This window comes from Poecilia reticulata, chromosome 16, assembly GCF_904066995.2.
Source record: "Poecilia reticulata chromosome 16, P_reticulata-male-v2, whole genome shotgun sequence".
Taxonomy (NCBI): domain Eukaryota; kingdom Metazoa; phylum Chordata; class Actinopteri; order Cyprinodontiformes; family Poeciliidae; genus Poecilia; species Poecilia reticulata.
In genome coordinates this window covers 12,780,672-12,800,459 of record NC_088845.1, presented here as the reverse complement: position 1 = coordinate 12,800,459, position 19,788 = coordinate 12,780,672, and the positions used below count along the sequence as shown (strand labels likewise).

The 19,788-nt window shown below is 41.7% G+C and overlaps 1 protein-coding gene across 2 annotated transcripts in view; it reads left to right on the top strand.

Moving 5' to 3' along the window:
• si:ch73-22o12.1 (nectin-2) overlaps window positions 1-19,788 on the top strand; it is a 118,261-nt gene that overhangs the window by 58,346 nt on the left and 40,127 nt on the right. The window contains exon 7 of one of the 2 annotated variants that reach the window (XM_008431330.3): window positions 7,625-12,754. The exons of the other annotated variant lie outside the window; for it this stretch is intronic. Within the exon in view, the coding sequence (XP_008429552.1) occupies window positions 7,625-8,205 (581 nt within the window). The 3' untranslated portion in view covers window positions 8,206-12,754. Of the gene's footprint in view, window positions 1-7,624; window positions 12,755-19,788 lie in introns of those variants that run through there. 2 annotated transcript variants of the gene reach the window in all.

Sequence of the window (19,788 nt, the reverse complement as noted above, 5' to 3'; positions counted from 1 at the left end):
GTGTAAGGTTGGTATATAAGGCAGTTCAAAGTAGAACAACATTTAGACTTTTGCAGTAAATTGGTTTAAAACCTTTAGTCAAAGCCGTGTGACTCTTGGTAGTGTAAAGATTAAATTAAATCCATTAAACGTTTTCCAATCCAAGTTATATTTTCGTAAAAGAGAAATCAAAGGTCTGTCTTTTATACTTTTTTTTCTAAAAGCCATACAAATGTTCATACTTCTATTGAAAAATAACCAGACTGATGTTTGATGGGAGTATTTGACAACAGTTTTCTAAGGGAATCAGAACAGGCTGTGCTTCATCACAATGACGATGACAATATAATCTCTTGAAGCTAAAATTCTCATCTTCTAACGGCACGTTTTCTTTTAATTTGAAGCAAGATTTTCAAATTTTCCAGGAAATGTCAGCCTATTTTCAATTCCAACTGGGGAAACCAAAGCTTACAGGACTCGGATATTAAATATGGCAGCTGAACAAATGACAATGAATAAAAAGTTGTGATGTTTCGCATTTTAAGTCGGTCTGTCATATAATGCTGTGAAACATACATTTCTGAATAGGCTTCTTTTAGTGTGTGAGTAAATAATGATTTAGAGGCAACAATATATTTTTGTGTTGGCCTAAGTTCACTGTTGCTGCACTGTTTGGTGTCAGTCGCAGTATTGCTAAGAACTTGCTGACCTGCTGTAACTGTATAAGTAACATGGGTGGTTAAATCCACCCTAAATATTTGTTGTTTCAAAATATTAAAGTTGCTGAGAAAGTATAAGTAAGTTGTTGCTTACTCAAACATTTTTAATAAGATTAATTTGAGATTAATCACTTTATCCCTCCTCCAACTAGACAAATAGACTCGCTACCTGTTGTTTCTGTGTGCAATGAACGTAAAGCAGAAATACTCTTTTTGATTAATATTTGTTTTATTAATTGCTAGTTATTTTAGCGCATGTTTTCCTTACATTGTGCAGCCCTGTTATAGTCGGCACCATAACAGACAGCAAATCTCATGTTTTCCAACTTGGAACTAGAAGACGTTTAGTGCAGGTGTGACATCTCTCGAATGGTCGGACTCGAATCAGAGGCAGATTACGCTGCTCACGTCACACAAACACGGAGCAGCAGCAGCAGCAAAGACGGTCTCTCTTCTACCTCTGAGCCACCGTGAAAATGTGAAACAAAAATTACATAAGCTTCAATCATTTGTGAAAATCCTAATTAGTTTAATTACTTCACAATATTATGAGTTTGCGTTGAATTCGGCTCCGTCATGTTTGTCCAAAGGCAGAATCAGAAGGTTTTATAGAGAATATATAATCCCTCTGCTTGCCAGCATGTACTGATCCATCACAACTCCACATCATCATCATAATACCCACCAGTATTGTGCTTTTTTTCCCCGCTGCCGTTATCCACACAGCTTGCATATTGCAAGCTTTCCGCTGGCTCATCTAGCAGCTTGTTTCGGAGACGTCTCCTCCTTTACCCACTTAAACAAACTTCAAGGCTTCCTTGTTGGATGTCTGGGCCTGCACCGGCAGCCTGCGGTGACTCTTTTTACGTCTCATTTTGTGAATCTTTTAAGGGGTTATCGTCAGAACGGCAGAATAAAACATGAATTATCCTCCACAAAAGGATTTATCTGCGCATGCCGAAAAAACCCCGACTTGAGCGATGCATTAAAAATAATTGGATGAGTAGTGCTTGGGGAAAATTTGCATTTGAATTTAAGTGTAATTTCTTTTGATGTGATGGAAAAGTGTCGCAGCATCCTGCCCAAAGTTCTCCTGCATGTGACGGAGCTCCTCTGGGCAGGAGATAATGGACTTCTTGTGTTCCTGTTACGAGTGGACAGAGAGTTCTAGCTTTTGCTCTCTGGTGTGTGTGAATAGGAGTGTTTAGCGCAGCTTGCGAGGCAAGAGAGTTGGTGTGCTTTGGGAGAAAAGCGAACAAAAGCGGCAGAAAAGTGTATCCATCATTATTAATTCTTTCCTCGGGCTCGCGATGGAGGAAAAGGGGTCCAAAAAATGTAGCATAAAACAGAAGTACAAATGTAAATTGGAGCGATGATGGAGAAAATGGATTTAGCGCAGACGGCATGCGTGGAGGAGACAGCTGGTGGAGTGGAGGGAGAGACGGAGGAAAGGAAAGAGGAGAAGAGCACAGGTGTAGAAGCCAGCACACTTCCACTTTCTCTCTTGACAAGAATCGGTGCCACAAGAGTGATTCTGTCAGCCTTCTGTACACTTAACGAGAAGGGCGGGCTTCTTTGGGGTTTCCAATAGGAATGACAATAAGAGTTAGGCTGATTTGCTGCTTTCAAATTTCGGCAGGGATTCCAACAGCAGCGTCCTGCGGTTAATCCTCTGCAGCGCCTGGTGAAAGTGCAGAGAGGAAAGCTGCAGACATGATATTCAGCACATCTAAAGGCTTCTTGATCACTTTCAACCAGGGACTGGCATGAAAAATTTATGGGCACGGCATAATTTTATTTGCTTATAAGCTGAAGAGCTCCAACCTTAGGGGAGGACGAATACGTTTGTGACAGATGAAGATTTCAAACGTGTTTACTTGTATCTGTAGAGAGCGGTTTCTTTGCTTTTAGCACAAATGGGCGTAAGGGAGCCCAGGAGTAACCTGTCTTCACAAAGAAATGTGCAAATGAGAGTTCTGACCATTAGCGATGGAGAGATGGCAGCATTTAATCTGAACGAGAGCAGCAAAGATCCAAACTTATTTGGAAAATGGCAGACAAGAGATTCAGGTGGATGGATTGAACCGAAGCAAAGCAGATTGGAAATTAACCAAGATGCAGTGCTGGGAAAAAATATGTATATTTTTGAACAGTTTTACATTTTGGCACGTTTCAAGTACCTGCTTTAAATGTTTTTATTGGGATTTTCTATGACCAACAAAAAGAAGTCATGCATGACGCAGCCATATTTTGTTATAGGTGCATTTAGGGGGATTCGCAGCGTTTCTTCCGTGCACAACCTTTTTCACATACTGAAAATATGAGTTTCGGCCTCTTCTGACCACAGCGCTCAGATGACTTTTGGCAAACTGAAAATGAGACTTCTCATGGTTTTCTTTTAGCTGTAGATTTCTTCTCACCAGTAAGTCCAGTTTTTTCACTTGTCCTGTCAACAGATTCTTCCACCTTGACTTTGGATTTCTGCAGCTCTTATCTTGGGTCTCTTGGCTGCTTTAATTAATACTCTCCTTATACGGCCTGTTAGTTTAGATGGAAAGCAAATCTTAATTTCTGGATATGCATTGAACGGTCTCTGAGGTGCACAGGGCTTTGGATTTGTTTTACACGCTAACTTGCTTTAGACGTTGTTTCTAATACTTTCTTCCTAACATGTTCTTGGTCCTCATGTCGTTGTTTGTTCACTAATGTTCCTAACAAACCTCTAAGGTTTTCACAGAACATCTGAATTTATATTGACATTAAGTTCTGAACAGATGGACAGTGTTTACTAATGAGGTGACCAATCAACTGCATCCTTGGACACATGTAGAATATCGTCCGAGTCGAAAAGCATTGGGTTTGTAATATAAGACTGCAATGCCACTCATTTTCAAGAAAACACTAAGAAAGCCCAGTGAAGAGTGAAGCTGGCATCATGGAAACTACTCAAATAAACAACTTTGGGATCCAGCGTCGCCTTCTGTGTCGTCTTCTTCTCATTACCAGACCCATAAGAAGACGTTGCTCCGTTGCTTGATGATCCACGACCTGCTGGAAGATCACATGAAAGCGTGTCAAATACAATTAAATCTTACAGCATGCATCACACGAAGGCTGCGAATTCGTTGAAAGTAGGAAATATTCACAAAGAGAATCAATTTCCTTTCTAAAAGTAGGCTTACGCTTTAAATCTCCAAAGATTATGTGTTACTGTAGAAACGGCTTATGAAATAAAATCTAGGCTGTCTTTCTGATGTAGTCATCCTTTCTGTTGGAGTTAAATCTCCTGATAGGTTGTCTACATATTGCCACGCTGCAGAACCGGTGCTAGTTGGAGGGCATTTTTCTTCCGAGCAGCTTCACACCACTGTGACTGCAAACAGCATTAATTCCAGCAGTGCTACTGCCAGAAATCCCCAACCCTCTCGTTTATAGATGATGACCACACTGGGAGGAAACGGTCACAGATTTTGTTTATGGGGAGTTGTCAGAGTCCCAGAAAGCATTTAAAATCCTGAAGTTGTGACCTAAATAAGCCTTTGCAAAGCTCAAGTTTGTTGGGATTTTACTGTTTTCTTTATTATAAAAGAGCTTAATCATGAACTTTTTTCTTGTAGGACACATTATAATTTGGTGTAACTTTGATAAAATGTGTGGTTTTTTTTTTCTTTGTGCCTTAACATTTACATGCACTTCGGCAAGACATAATGCATCTTTATTTTATTATGCTTGTTTTTTTAACCATATATAAGATTCAAACATGTTAGGTGTGCTATGTTTAGGTTTTAAGTTCTAAAGTGGTTTATTTGATATACAAGGTTTTAAATAGTATGGTTCCATGAAATTAGCTGCACTTTTAAATGTAAAATAAAAGGCTTTATAAATCAGAAAAGCATCCATTCATGGTACTTTTGAATACTTTAACATTAGTTGTTAAACTGTGTATATATATATATAATTATGATTGATACATTTTAAAAAAAAGACAGAACATTTGGTATAATTTGTGTTAAACATTATCCACACTCCGCTGATGCTGGCTGCTTAAGTTGGGTTGTCTGGTTCTGTAACAGGTTGGCTTGGCAATGTGGACTTAAAACAATAAGACTGTTGGTTCACACACCTTTCATTTTACACATGAAGACAGAAGCGTTTGTGCAAACAAATATTTATGAAGGGTTGAATTTCTGTATTTTAGAAGTTGAAAGCAACAGGTAGAGGAGGGGCATAGTTGCATTTCTCTGTGCTACATACAAGCCGGCAAAACGCCTGTCACTCCAGCTCTTTCTGAGGAATCGCTTTGTTAAATCAAGTTTCTCCAGAAGACAAAACATTTTGCTTGACTTATTTTTTTTTTAACTTTGACAATGGCAAATGGAGTATTTTTATTTATGCATGTGATAAATAAATGGCTGCTGGATGGACAGTGTGATTTTTGGCCTAATACTGTCATTTCTTCACAACACTGACTTTAAATTATAACATTTCATTTTTAGAGATTATTGTTTTGTTGTATCGAGTTACAGAGGCACGAGCTGCAATACATCTTTCCATAAATTAATATTTCTCAAAAAGCTCAATTGAACTTCTTTGCAAACGTATCTCAAATAAACACTCTGTGAAAAATGTAGCTACTGTTTCATGTTTGTAATCTAGAACAAAGACTTTACGTGGTTTTTTAGTGTTGAAATAAAATAAAACAGTTTCAGGATATTTGTCATTTACTACCAAGACTGGAGTTGCAATGTTTGGAAAATCTTTGGAGATCGCAGTGAGAGCTTTGGATGTTAGCATAAACAAAGCTAGTGTTGACTGAGCATGCTAATGCTAATGCCTTCTACTGTCCCCTGTTTACAACTCTCGGTGTAGTGTGTGGAAACTGAATGAGCAGTAAAAGGAAGGATTTTGAGTAGCACCATAAACTGGCTGTTTTACTATATAGTGAATTATACTGAACACTTCCAGCACAGCTTTGGTATTTATTAGCGCTTCCCTCGCTCGTGGAAGCAATAACATCCATTCTAGCACAAAGATGTGCTTTAAAAAGGTCGTGTTGAGATAAAATACAGCAATAATATCGCTGGACACGGGTGTCCGGGGAGCGGTAAGAGCTGCGCAGCCGACGAGTCATGTGGGACCTCATCAAACCCTGATTTAGACTCGACTGCTCCGTCCCATGAGTTTTTGCGTGCAGAGATGTTGCAAAAGCAATGTGTTGGATTTGGCAGAGCCCTACTTTTGCTTGTATCCCCTTAAGTTAGTTTGCACTCTAACAAAGCCATTAAATGCACTTTTTTATGTGTATGTATGTATGTATGTATGTGGAGCAAGGCTGCTGGGACTTTGAGATGCTAGAATAGAAATGGCTTCACATTGGACTAATCTAAACTCAAATAATTACAAAAGCAGAGGGGGGTACCCATTCAGTCCCCCCGCTGCTGATGAATCGCTTCAAGGAAGAGTTGTCATTCTGCTGCGTCGCTCTCTCATTCACCCCCCCTCCTCCTCCTCCTCCTCCTCCTCCATCTCTTCATCTTCTTCTTTCCTTCATTCATTGTTACAGTCCTCCTCCTCCTCTGCATGGCCTCCACTTGTTTTCCTGACCCGCCGCTCTCCACCTCATCAGAAACTGTGTACATTTGAGCATGCGTGTGCATGCGTGTGTTTGCGTGTGTGTGCGTGGTTCAACTCCCAGTCCCCAACCTTCCCCCGTCCCTCCAAGCTCTGTGATTTGTGATGAGCCTTGGACAGACCCTGGCTGTCGAAGGGCAGCACACGGGGGAATGTGGCTGAGACGTTGTAAAGACGTGGCTGTGGTGAAGGGGACAGGAACAGCCTAAAGGGAGGGGAGGATCTGTCAGTGCAGCTGAAGGCTCCACACACACACCATCACACACACCATCACACTGACTGCTATTAAAAACTATTTGCTTGCTTACAGATTTCTTTTTTTTTTTTGACTTTGTCCCACTTAAATGTGAAAATCGTCAAATTGATGTAAAAAATTACCTAAGCAAACACAAAAAGCAGCTTTTAAATTCTGAATAAAAAAAATAAGTTTTGTGAAATAATTATTGGTCCCTAAACTCAACTGGTCTTTCCACTCTTTGTGGTAACAGCTGCCATCAAGCGTTTGTGATAACTAGCAAGCATTATTTAACATCACCAGAGAAAGTTTTTCCCTGTTTTATGCATAATTGGTTTAAATCTGTTGAGGGTCTTTGCACAAGGCTCAATCTGGTGTAAGTTCAGACTTGGACTAGGCCACTTCCAATCCTTTTTGTTGTGGTGTTTGAACCATTTTGAGGTGGACTCGTTGGTACAGACCAACACTAGACTAGTTTTAAATATGTTTCTGAAATGTTTTGTTTTTGTCATCAGTATGAAGAATATTTTTTCAAAAGACTTGGAAAAATATTCCAGATTTCTTTATGAAAAGGATGTTTTTGGAAGCTGGTGACACGGGGTTTTTGTACTTTAGGGTCAGCAGAGCCTAAAGCTCTGGCACTTTTCTGGCACTTTTCTGGCACTTTTAACCCCTTGCCTGTCATGATGACACCGGTGTCATTTCTGGCCGATTGATTTGAATGAAACTGTTTTGAGGGCAACAGTTTGGTGTCAAACATTTGAGTTTCAAAAGGAAAAACGGGAATAAATCTGTAAGCAAGCAAATACTTTTTCACTGCACTGCATATATATTTGGATTTAAACACAATTAACTGTACTTGCACCTCATTAGTCTTGCACACTTGACTGAAGTTCACACCACCACTGACGTCTCCCATCCCTCACTTTCCTCTTTTCTTACTGGTCTCTTTTTATGCCATCTCTTTTTTCCTCTTTCTGGTGTCTACTTCTCCCCCCTCCTCCAATAATTTTTCGTTTTCTTCTATTTTCTCCTTTCCTGCCTCTCCTCCCTCCCACAGAGCCTTCAAAGACCGACTCCAATGCCGGCGTTGTGGCAGGGGCAGTTATAGGCTCCCTGCTGGCCCTCCTTTTGGTCGCCGCCCTCGTTACCGTGCTCGTCACCCGTAGCCGTAGGCAGCAGCAGGGTTACCGGGCCAACGGCGGCAGCGACATGAAGACACGCATATTCGGTGGCGGCAAGAAGGCGAGCAAGAACGGAACAAGCGGAGGAACGGGAAGCGGCGGCGTTGCGGGTGGTAATAACAACGGACCCGTCTACATCGATCGCTCGCCCAACCAGGGTCTGGGAGAGAAAAACAACCACCACCAGCCGTTCACCATGGGCGCCCGGCCTGAGGTCGTAACCGGCACACCTACCGCCCAGGACATCCTGCTGAGCAATGAATTAGACGAAGCCGAGAGGAGGAAGTTTGACGAGATGGAGGACGAGGAGAGATACGACCACTTCGCTGGAGGAGGCCCGATTCTGCAACTGCGCCCCCCTCCCAACCCGGACGACATGATTGGAGATTACATGGACGATGACATGGAGTCCCAGCGGGACGGCTCGGTCATCTCCCGGACTGCAGTTTACGTATAGAGGAAGAGGAGGGGAGCATACAGAAGAGGAAGAGGAGAGAAATAAAAAGCAGGCTTAAGAAATCCTCTCGAGGATTGTTTGGCGTTGGGTCTTGTCCCATTCCCATTGAGGGGGGAAAAAAAAATAAAAAAATACCACTTTTATTTTTGCAAATTGATTTTAAATATGCCCAATTATTAATCACAGAGCAGCCCCGTAGTGAGCAGGACTGGAAGAGGGCATGAGGAAAAGCATCTTAAGAAGCATCAACTGAAAATCAAACTGAGAAAAGAGCAACATCTCTCTCACCGCTTCAGCTCATGCTCTCCCCATTGCTCGGTTCTTGACTTTCAACTGTCAGACTAAAAGAGAAAATTCATAGTGTGGGAGTAGGAAAATTGAATCATGATACAAGCTTTGCTATACAGGCATTTCACTTGCATATTCACTCCTAACTTCACTTAAAAATAAAAAATACTGTGGTTGTCAAGCAGTTCCATGTTGCCTGCGACTCTCAGTCCTCCTGTGGGAAGCCTTTTGTTTTGGTAATGTGTTGTGCTGTAACATCTGGTGTGTTGGTGTGTAAAAAAAAAAAAAAAAAATACAAACCATCGGGTGTATTAGAGATGTGAATGATGTATTTGCTCGTGCTCACTCTGCTCTCTCTGCCTTGCTCTGACAACTCTAAACACGCAGCTCTGCAGATCATCAGCAACACTGGACTCTTAAGGTTGGAAGAGAAGTTTTTGGTCTATTATTTTTTTAGTTCTTTACTAATAGAAAAGTTGAGAAAGTTACCATTTGCAACAACTTTTTTAGGAAATTCGGCATGCGGGCTTGTTTTTTTTTTTTTCTGTGCCTGGAGGGTTAGATTCTGGTTGAAGTGCTGCTGATGTGACAGGGCGGAGGGATGAAGAGAGAGATGCAGGAGGAACAGAGATAAGCACCTCTTTTTCCTCACCCTCATCTCTCCGGATCCCTCCCAACAGGAGGAGCTTGACTGGTAATGAGCCATGAAGTTGCTCGTCTAGCTGGGGCCAACAGATTGCCGCCGCTTATCGTTTATGAAGTGGCGTTTCCTCGCTCCGGCTCTCCTCCCATCTCTGCAGCCCCTTCTCTTCCCGTTCTCTCCGGTGTTTATGGGAAGTGTTGATTTATCCGGGGCGCTGTCCAGGTCACGGCCACCTAGAGCAGGGGGAGTATTTTACCGCTCCTGATCCATCAGGAGCCCCACTTACTCCACTCCGATGGAGTAATTCACCTGGATTGGCCACATTCACAACCCCCTCCTTCCACACTTTAGCAAATGGCCGGACGCAGCAGAGCCTCCATAGTGCTGCGGCATTAGACAAGACAGATTTTCAGTGAGGATCATATATTACTTTCCATTAGCGGATGTTAGATGTTGCGAATTGATTGGAGGACGTAAAAAGGTTTGGTATTGATGGGCAACATGTGGTGAAATGACCCTTTAGGTGCAGAGCTTATTGTCTTCGAACCGTTAATTCTTCCTTTTTAATGAGCTCCTTTCTAGAAATTAGACCCGGTGGCTACTGTACACTGATGTCTTTGAGGCTCGGCGTGTGCATCTGCATGCATTTGGATAATTGTGGTGAGAAGCTCGTTCCACTCATGAGTTTCCCACCCTGATTATTGACTCCCCTTTGACCTCCTCAGAAGGACATCCAGCAGCAGGTGTAATCTTGATTGATGCCATTAAGGCCAGGTGGGCTCTGGGTTGGCCTTTCTGAAGGAATCCGCCGGTCAAAACCAGGTTGACCCGCCAGCCGGGGCGTAGGTGGCTGTAATGGGCTGCTTTTTAAGCATGAAACGCCACAGCACAGACCCGGCATGGACCGGTACCAGATTCTCACAGCAGGTTGAGGACAGCGTCAAAAATATTGGCAGAAATTACGATGAAATAAAATGTTTAAAGCAAAAGTTATTCCTACTACTGCCACAATTTTAAAACTTTACCCTTTAGAGAAAGTACAATTCAAAATGTAATTTTTTATTAAACTGAAATATTTAACTTAAATGTGAATTTTTGAAAACTTTTACTTAAAATGTCACTTTATTTGAAATTGAATTTAAAATGAATTATACTGAGCATTAGTCATAGCATTGGCATTTCTTTTTTTATATAGAGCTAAGTAAAACATAAAACAAGTTAAATGTGATTATTTTGATGAGTTGCTCTTTTTTTTTTTATTTGACTTAACAGCATCCAGCAGCAGGTGGGGGAGGGGCAGTGCCACGTTACTGTACGCTCCAGGCAGCAAAGGGAAAACTCCAGCCTCTCTGGCTCTGCCCTTGGAATTTCATTAAAAGGATTTTAAACCATTAAAACAGTACGATTGGAGATTTTTGCAGATTTATTTCCCTGACAACGGCAGCCGGTCCATGCCTACCACAGACCCTGCGTTCAATAAGTAGAAATATTTGTTTGCTGTTCTAATTGTTAACCTTCGTGCTGGCAGAGAGAGAAGCAGAGAGAGTCAGAAGGCAAATAACAAAAACGGTGACAGCATTTAGCATTTGAGCACCGTGTGGCAGATTGTAAGCCAGCGTGTTCAATGGGATTATCATCTAATGGCCTTAGTTTATGCATAAATGGATGAATAACAGATTTATTGAACACAGCTGACTTGTCACAACCACTTAATAGAAAAAAAAAAGTATTACTTTTTTTGCACTCGTGTTTGTCACATCTTCAATGAACAATATCCGAGTGAAACTTGGTTTCTTTGGGTTCGGGGGAGATTTAAAAAAAGAAGAAAACAAGGGACAAACAAAAACACTTATGTACATTTTGGTGTGAAGTATCTGTGTACTATAAATGTAATCATCTTTATTTTTCTCGTGAAAATGTACATATTTATGAAATGTAAATATCGGATTGATGGAGCCAGTTTCACCAGGAGTATGGAGGTTTGTGTTGGCCTCCAGTTCAAATGTCCTCGCAGGCTTTCAGAATGTAGTTTGGTCAATGCTGAACTGTCCAACCTTATATAACCTGAGACTTATTTTATATTGGTGTTTTTTCCCTCGAATCACCGACATTTTCACATAACCGCATCCCATTTCTAGTGTCGTTGCACACAGCATAAAAAAAATAAAGAAAACCGCAGTTTATCTGGGATACCTTCACCCCACAAGCAGCAGGTGAACCCGCGTGAGCCAGCTCTCCGTTTAGTCGGTGTGTATTCCAGCGACGCTTTTCACGACCGGAGCTGCAACCCGAGTGGCCGCCCTGAGTCACCGCTAAAAAGTGTCAAACTGCAGATATTGTGCATTTCAAAGGTGCATTCGCTCGCTCGCGCTCGCTGGCGCGCACACACAGCTGCTATATGCGTGTACATCGGCAGAACGAGGAGAAACAATTCGCCCACACACAAACACCCTTCAGTCGCTTTCATTATGCTCACTCCCACAGCCAAACTGGTGGAGCAGCAGACACCTCATACCTGACAAGTCTGCCATCTTCTGACATGAGCCCACACAAAGCTGCACAAAATAATAATAGGGGGGGGAACAAAAAAAAAAGCAACACAACCCCAAACACAATCGCACTAATACAGAGATGTTTCCATCGTGCTTGAAAGCCGTGTTGAGAAGAAGCTACACTCAAATTGTGAGCATGTAAATCTCACTTTTCAAAGAGCATCCATTTATGTCCTAGGATATATAGCTTTCATGAAAATGCCACCCAGCTGACCTCGTGTTCATCCCAGATTCCCTTTCAATGCTTTTAAAAGTCACTCGTCACACTCCCCTATCCGCTTCGTCCCCTCCCCTCGCCCGCCTGACTTCTCGTACCTCTGCAACCTCAGACACAAACGCGGCGACATCCACCTCTTCACTGAAGCAGCGCTTGTCAGACAAAATGCTTTTAGTGAACCCTGCAATTCTTGCTCGGGCCTAGCATCAAGGTGATGCAGTCTAAATATCAGATATTTTCCCCCAACACCCCCCCATGTTCCAAAAAAGCGACGTCCCCCTCGCCTGTTTGTTTGGCTCCAGACATCCGATGACAAATCAAAGCCTTAACATCTCCCAGCTCGCTCACATCACCGACGAAAAAAAGAAAAAAATGAAGAAACCTTCCTGTGTACATAGTATAAATATATAAATATGTAGCAGAGGAAAAAAGAATTACTAATTTATGGTGTCACATTTGTGTATTACTCAGTGACAGCAAGCATGAAGGATTTATTTTCTTCTATTACAGTCTCCTCTCTCTCTTCTGTTATTTTGCAGTGCTTTATAATTTATGTTTTCTGAGTGCTTTATTCTTGACTGCTGCGCTGTGATTGCTGCCAAATCTGGTGAATCTGAACTGCACACGCACACACACTCGCTACAAAACAGTCTTAACCCAAAATGTGCTTTTATTACTATCGACTGCTCTGTGTGAAGGTTGTTTTAACTTTTTGTATTTTTTAATTTTTGGCTTTTTGTTTTGGTCTGAATTAGGATTGTTGTCACTGTTTTGTCATGTCTTTCTATATATTTTTTTGTTTCTTTTTCGTATTCGGTTCATATTAAAGATCTCCTGATTTTTAAACTGTTCCTGTGTTGCTGCTTTGTGTGTTTCGGTGTGTCAGTCACTTTAACAGCTGAGGGTTGCAGGATGAGTTGGCTCCCAGATTGAAAAGAAGCGCCACTCATTGATTCCCGCTGATTAGATTTATAGATAAATTGATCGAGATATGAAGTGGCCTCTCGGTCTCATGTCACACAGCCCTGAGAGTCCAGACCCGCCCTCGATATTTTTAACTCCAATTTCCTGGTCTGGCTGCTTGTCTCGTTTCAGTTTCGATAAATCTGTGCGAGTCCACGGAGGTGTGATAACGGGCTTATGGGAAAAAAAACTGAGCGCAAGTGTCAGGGAAACAATTTTGTAGAATAAAAATCTCGTCCTGTGGACGAGCTCCACCTCCCACCAGCCCTCCCTCTGCTTTGCGCATCTGTCCCGGCTGGTTAAGCTAAACATGCTGCCTTGGTTTCATGTAGAGTGCCTGTGAAAAATACCTTTTTCATGTTTTATTGGGAGATTTTGTGATGGAACAACAAGAAGTAGTGCAGAATTTTGTAAGTGGAGAGAAGATTTATATACATTTTTTGTAGATTTTTGCGAAAACTAATCTGAAAAGTGCAGTATGCATTTCTGCCCGGTCCACATGGATGAACAACTTGTAAAAACTTCTGCTGCAATTAATGCAGCAAAGTCTTTTGGGTTATGTCTTTACCAGCTTTTGCACATTGAGGAAATCTTTTTGCGACATAGTGCAAGCTCAGTCTGTGTGAACTGCGTTTTCTCTTCTGGAAGCCACAGATCTGGATCTAAACCCTCGTCTTACAGCTCCGGCTGCGTTTCCATGAGCCTCCCGGCTGTTTCTCTGATTAATGCTCCTCTTGTCGGTTTAGGTCGACGGTCATGATTGGACATCTTGTGGAGTTCTGTTCAAAGCTTTAGGGTATCGTTTCTTAACCTGACCCTGATTTAAACTCTTCCACACCTTTTAGGAATTAACCCTCTTTACTCCTCCGTGTTTATGATGCCTTTAATTCAGTGATATCTAATAAACCTCTGATGCCTTCCTTCACAGAACAGCTGCAGTTACACTGAGGTTAAAGCTACACACACCTGGAGTTTATTTAGGTGACAACTGGTTTCACTGGATTTTATTTCAGGGTACCAGACTTAAATGGGCTGAACATAAGTTTTCACTTCTCAATTTGATATGGAAATAAAGTAGACTCTTTCCTGCACTTCAGTTGCTCTTTGTGCTTATCAAACCAAAAGAACAGGAGTTTGCATAATGTGACACAAAGGGTAAAAGTTCAGAGTGTGAAAAGTTTCACAAGACACTGAATGTCCAAGACGGTGGAGTTATTTTCATAGAGCGCTTTTCAGAGATGAACCAAAAATAAAACGCCCAAGATTGATGGTCTGCAGGTCAGATGAGGAATGTTAATTAAATGCAGTAAAAGACTTTCCACCATTTTCTAGTCCGTGAACCAGCAGCAAATATTTTGATGCACTTTGAGTTTATTCAAAATCAGAAAGTGCGGCAGGCTTTTCATGAATAAAAACTGATTCAAACCACGTCCACCGACAAACCTGCAGGCACTTTCTGACTTTAGTGCTACAGACCTTGGAATAAAACGCAAAATCAGAACCGACTGGTTAGGAAAGGCCTGATCTGTGAGTCTTCATCCAGTATTCTCATCCCACCATGCTGGTTGTTACGAAAGGACACATGTATTCCTTTTCAACGGGAATAAATATTAGTACACCCATCAGGAGCTCAAACATATCTCACCCACAAACTGCAGGCCTGAGAAGAGACGAGAAGAGAGAGGAATGTGTTGGTGGAGCTTCAGTGGGTTTTCCTGCAGGGAGGCGGTTTCTGTTATCAGACGGGGGGGAAGGGGGGCGTGCAGGCCAGGCTGAAGCTCTGTGAACAAGGCGCCTTTCAAAGGCTACATTGTTTGAACCCTGACTAAACCAAACTGGTTTGGTCAAATTTTAACAGAAGGGAAAGCAGTGTAGAGGTCTGCATGGCGGCGCTGGCATGCCTGCACCTTCCCTTCATCTGGTTTTAGCTTCTATCTCACACTCCCCACTGAATGCAGCTCTATTACATTCTGCTGGTAACGGCCCTGCGAGGGTGACAGTTGGTTATGGGCGGTTATGGTGGCGCGTCCTCGATATTTGCCCGGTGCTTTGATGCCGTCGTGTATCTGCATGTTGTTCTGGCTTCTTGTCACAGTTCATTTTTGTTGCAAGCTTCTTCTGTCAATGCAGCTATTTACTGCGAGTCCAGCCCACCATCTGGCCACTCTAATTGCTTTGGATTTGAGGCTGGTGAGATGGAGAGGACATGCACACAGAGAGAGACGTACTCTTTCGTTTTTATTTTTTTTAATTTAATATATTTAAAAAAAAAAAAAAACTTGAGTGCAGCAGCAGTAAAGCTTTTAAGCTGCAGCTTTTTATAAAAGCCCATGCAGCCACTTGGCTTTTTTTTTTTGTGTGTCTCTTTTCAGCTGAATAGGTATACAGCTCACGTGAAAGCTCTGACCGCATAGTGCCAGACCCATTTTATTTGAGCTTGAGGGCAATTAACCTGAATCAGAAGCCAAAGTGACAGCCTCTACACTGCTATCAACATTAGCTTACAGTCAGGAGACGTGGAGTGGTGCCCCAAAGCAGTCGGGCCTTCTGGCTGAAGCGCTGCAGCATGAATGCATGCAGAACTGCGTGCGTGTACGTGCGTGTGCGTTAGAGAGTGTCAAGTTGTGAGTGTGTGATCACTTCAGACAGGATGTTTGTGTGCTAATTGAAGTGCACGTGACTGTTTGACACATGCATGTTTGTGTAAGGCTTTATATTTGACTTTCAGCTCCGACGGCTACATCCGCGGCGCTGATTAAACGTCTGATCGTCACGGTGTGTGTGTGTGTGTGTGTGCGCGTGTGCGCGTGTGTGTGTGGATAAGCGAAGGCCCTCTCTGGTCCCTCTCTGCTGATAACTTCAAACACAATGCTCCTCGTTTAACCTCTCACCTTCCGGCTCTGAACCCGACTAATAAATCCCAGAGAAGGTGATGGACGGCCGGGCCTGTTGAACGGATATCTTAAGCGATGGATGTGGTGACCCGAGTCAACACGGAGATTAAATCATGTCTACCTCTAACCTCAATTATGAAAGGTTTCTGCATATTTTTATTAGCTTTAAGGTGATGGTCTTTTTCTCTGCTTGAGGTGAATTTTTAAATCTTCAGGTGTGTGTCTCATGCTAAGTAGGGAGCTTGCAGCAAATCGTCTTGAAGTAAGCTGTTTACCATCTGCGGCCTTATGTATCATGAAGTAGAGCAGTATGGAAACACTTTAATATTCTATGCATCACAATAGATGCCACAGATATTATGTTTTTAGTAGTAGTAGGAATAAATGTGTCATAAAAAACATTTGTTCTATATTTTTTGTTTCAAATTTGTGGAAACGCTTTCATCTTCTGTAACTGTGGTCTTAATACTAAAGAATATCGTAGAGCGAGGATCTCACTCCATAATCGATGTTTATGGCTATATTATTGCAGTATATGTAGCAATGCCCTTCCTGAACTAGCAGATATCTGTAAAAATAGGGTCATTCTTCTGAGATAAACTCTGCCGACAACTCAGCCTGAGTCCAGCCAAGCTCTGCCAGGGATTAGATTGGAAGAAGGAAACATAAAAATTTCAAGCTACATAAACCTCACGTACCATTCGGTGTTTTCATTTCTACAGTAAGACTACAGCTAAGAGTCAAATCTGTCAACCTGCACTACAGTTCCAAAGGTTTGCTGGAGTTGCATATTTTGTTTGTTTTTTTTTTCCATCTGAGAACAGGTTTGAAGTCAGAATAAATACATAAATGTTAGGTTTTCTGTTTTCCCATTTAACATATCTGTATTTGAGATTAGATGACTGCTGGGTGCCCTGGCTGTCACTAGAGCAGCAGAATCTCCTTCCAAAGTAAACAAAGCCAAAACCAATCTAAATCTAGCTAAGCTCAAGACGCTTGCAGATCTTGAGGAAAACCATTGCACTGTGGACTCTGTCTTATCCCCCTCTCTGTGGGAGGCTTTTTACAGCGGGGATATGGTTTATTTAGTGGAGGAACGTCTGGAAGTTTGCCCACTTCAAATTTCTTGGTAAGGAATGACATGTTTTGTTGGGCTGGCTGCCACAACACAAAACCGGGGCTTTTAATGGTGCGCACACAAATCAAACGAAGCAGTTCTCTAGGAACACAGGCTGTGGTATTTTTACATCACGTCTAATAACTTCAGCTTCAGTGAAAGTAAAGGAGAACTTGAAGCTCTGGGCTCATAGAAAAGCATAAAGTGGCTCTGACGAGGTCTTACAATGTGACCAGCTGAGGCCAGAATCCACAACACGACTCGGATTAAACATTTAGTAGCTGTGCACAGAAAGAAGTTGTAAATATTGGTCTGCTGGAGTTTCAGAATAGTCTTTCTCATTGTTATAAAAGTATTTTGGTTCATTTTTCCCCCCCAAATCTTTTATAGGCGTGGTATAGGCATGTAGCAGCAGCATTTGTTTTGTGCAATCCTGTTTGGTGTACTTTTGTGTTTTTTTTCCTGGTAAATCTGTGGTTGATGCTTCATCTGTCAGACAAACCTCAGACTTTAGCATATTGTGGTTTAAGGTGCAAAAGTTGAAATGACTACAAAACAAGAAGAAGTCATTACCCCTCCACCACCGTGCTCATGAATTATGCCGCCACTTCTTGGTGTTTTCAGTCTCTCGTTTCTTGGCCTTATCCGTCAAAAACACCTTGACGTCTTCTGCTTTAAACTTCTCTTTTCTAAAACCTCAGCTTTGTTGTTGTAGTTTTTAGGAACCTTCCGCAGCAATTAAAATGACGTTCCTTGATGTAGTTCTTGCATTTTGCTGCAGTTTTACAGAAAGGTAGCATCAGAAGAAGGCAATGTTAAAAAAAATTCCCTTGAGTCTCTGGAGATCAACAGGATCAGCTGCTACTTTAAGGTCATATCTGTTCACTTTTGCACCACATTTCTGCACAGCAACAAACTAAGTTTCTGCTTTCGTTGAGATTGTTATGCATGTGCATTCTTGGTTACCCATGTGCATCAGCACACAGGATGTGGCCAAACACTTCCTTTAATTGCAGACTGCCGTTTATCCATTTTAGATGGGTTTTTTTTTCTCATTTTTGGTGAGTTTACAGTCTGACACGGGACTTGTTATGCTCTGTTGCCATATTTATGTAAAAACAGATGTAAGAACTGTCAGAAGTGAAACCTAAAAAAATGGTTGTTGCTGTATTAAACATTATTTAAAAAAAAAAAAGCACAGTGTGATGTAGCATTAAAAACTGTTGAGTGTTTTATTTTGGGCCAATGAAGCAACCTGGAGGTTTTTCCTACATAGATTTCTCCAACATGGTCAAACCATGCAATTTGAGGCCAAGTTGTCAAACTACTAATAGACATTTCATTTCGTGACTGAGCGGAATTATTCAAAGGTCTTATTTCGACTCATTGTGTAGCTGTCTCTGATTTTATTACATGAGTGCACTTTACTTCACCTACACAGTGTTTTACGCTTGATAGTGGGATCAGTTTTTGCCAGAATTGCCTGTTTAATTGGATTTAAATCACTGCTATAAAAATAAGAACAGAACTCTTCACTGGCGTTGCCAATTTCACACACTGAGTCAGTTTGTGACAAATCTGAGGATTGTTCATTGCTTGAGTCAGAATGGGAGAGTAATTTCTGTGCGTGACTACAGCAGATTGTAAACGGCATTTTAGCTGCTTTTCTAGTAGTTTAGTAAATGTTTCAATCTCATTTTTCTGATCATATTGAGTTTCTAGTGGTAGTTTTGTTGTTAGATAATACCTTACCTTGTTACTTGCCCTCTAAGACTAAATGTTATGTAAATTTGATGATGAAATAAAGTTATTCCATCATCAAAAACGTACCTGGATTGTTGATTTGATTCCTTCATTCATGTTATAAGAATTTAAGCGCGCTTGTGTTCAGAGTGTTGCCCATTTCCAAGTCTCCAGCCGAGCTTCCACCCTACAGAGCGCGCCTCCTGCACAAGTGGCAGCAGCGATTAGCAAACGCTTGCTAGAGCTGTGCGTCTGCTGAACTTATGCAAACTACTTTACAGTCCAACACGCCTAAGAACTTTTGCAAATGGATTAATGGAGGAGCATTGTTGTGACATAACTGTTACCAAGGCAGTTTGTCTGGTAACTCGGAGTAGAGGTAGCGTTCTCGCAAAAGGTTGTCGGGGTTTAAAAAGTCACGTAGATGACGCTACTCTTCATGGTTATAAACAAAATTCCTTACACAGAAAAACTGTTAACTCCATCCTTTTTCAACCACAATATACGTTCAACAGAACCATTTTTAACAAAGAAAAAAAATCTATGTTTTAGGTTGCATCCATAAACTTATGCTATGCTGCGTTACGATCCCTATGAGGAGTGTCTGTTTTTGAGAAGGCAACTGACAAGGTAGTTTGTTTGTCAACAAAGTGCAGTTTTAAAATCATCTATCCTATTATCTGTAAAAATCATAGAAATTGGGATTTTAAGTTACGCGCTTCATAAATAGAAGATTTTCTATCTTTCTGGTTCTAAAATGATTTTTTTAAAGCTGTTCAAGCTCGTCCAAAAAAAAAAAATACATTTTTTCTTTTTATATTTTTATATCTTGGAGGAAATGCCTTGAGCAGCGTGGAGTTGCTACGAGCAAGGTAAATGGAAAGTGCAGAGGATGTCATTTGTAAATAATCACAGGAAACAGGAAATTGTATTGTTCGTCTTCCTCCAGCTGTAAATGAACCTTTGCTTCTGGTCAGTGTTTTTCTATTTCCACACGCATGTCCTCTGCACACACAGAAAAGACCCCTGGGCAGACAGAGACGGGAGAAATAAGTCGTCTCGTTTCCCCTGGAGGCTCTGGGCGTTTACTCTTTCTGTCCCGTGCTGACAGGACTGGAGCTGCAGCGGTGGCTGGACTTCATTGTTGGGCGGCTGAATCTCCCTCG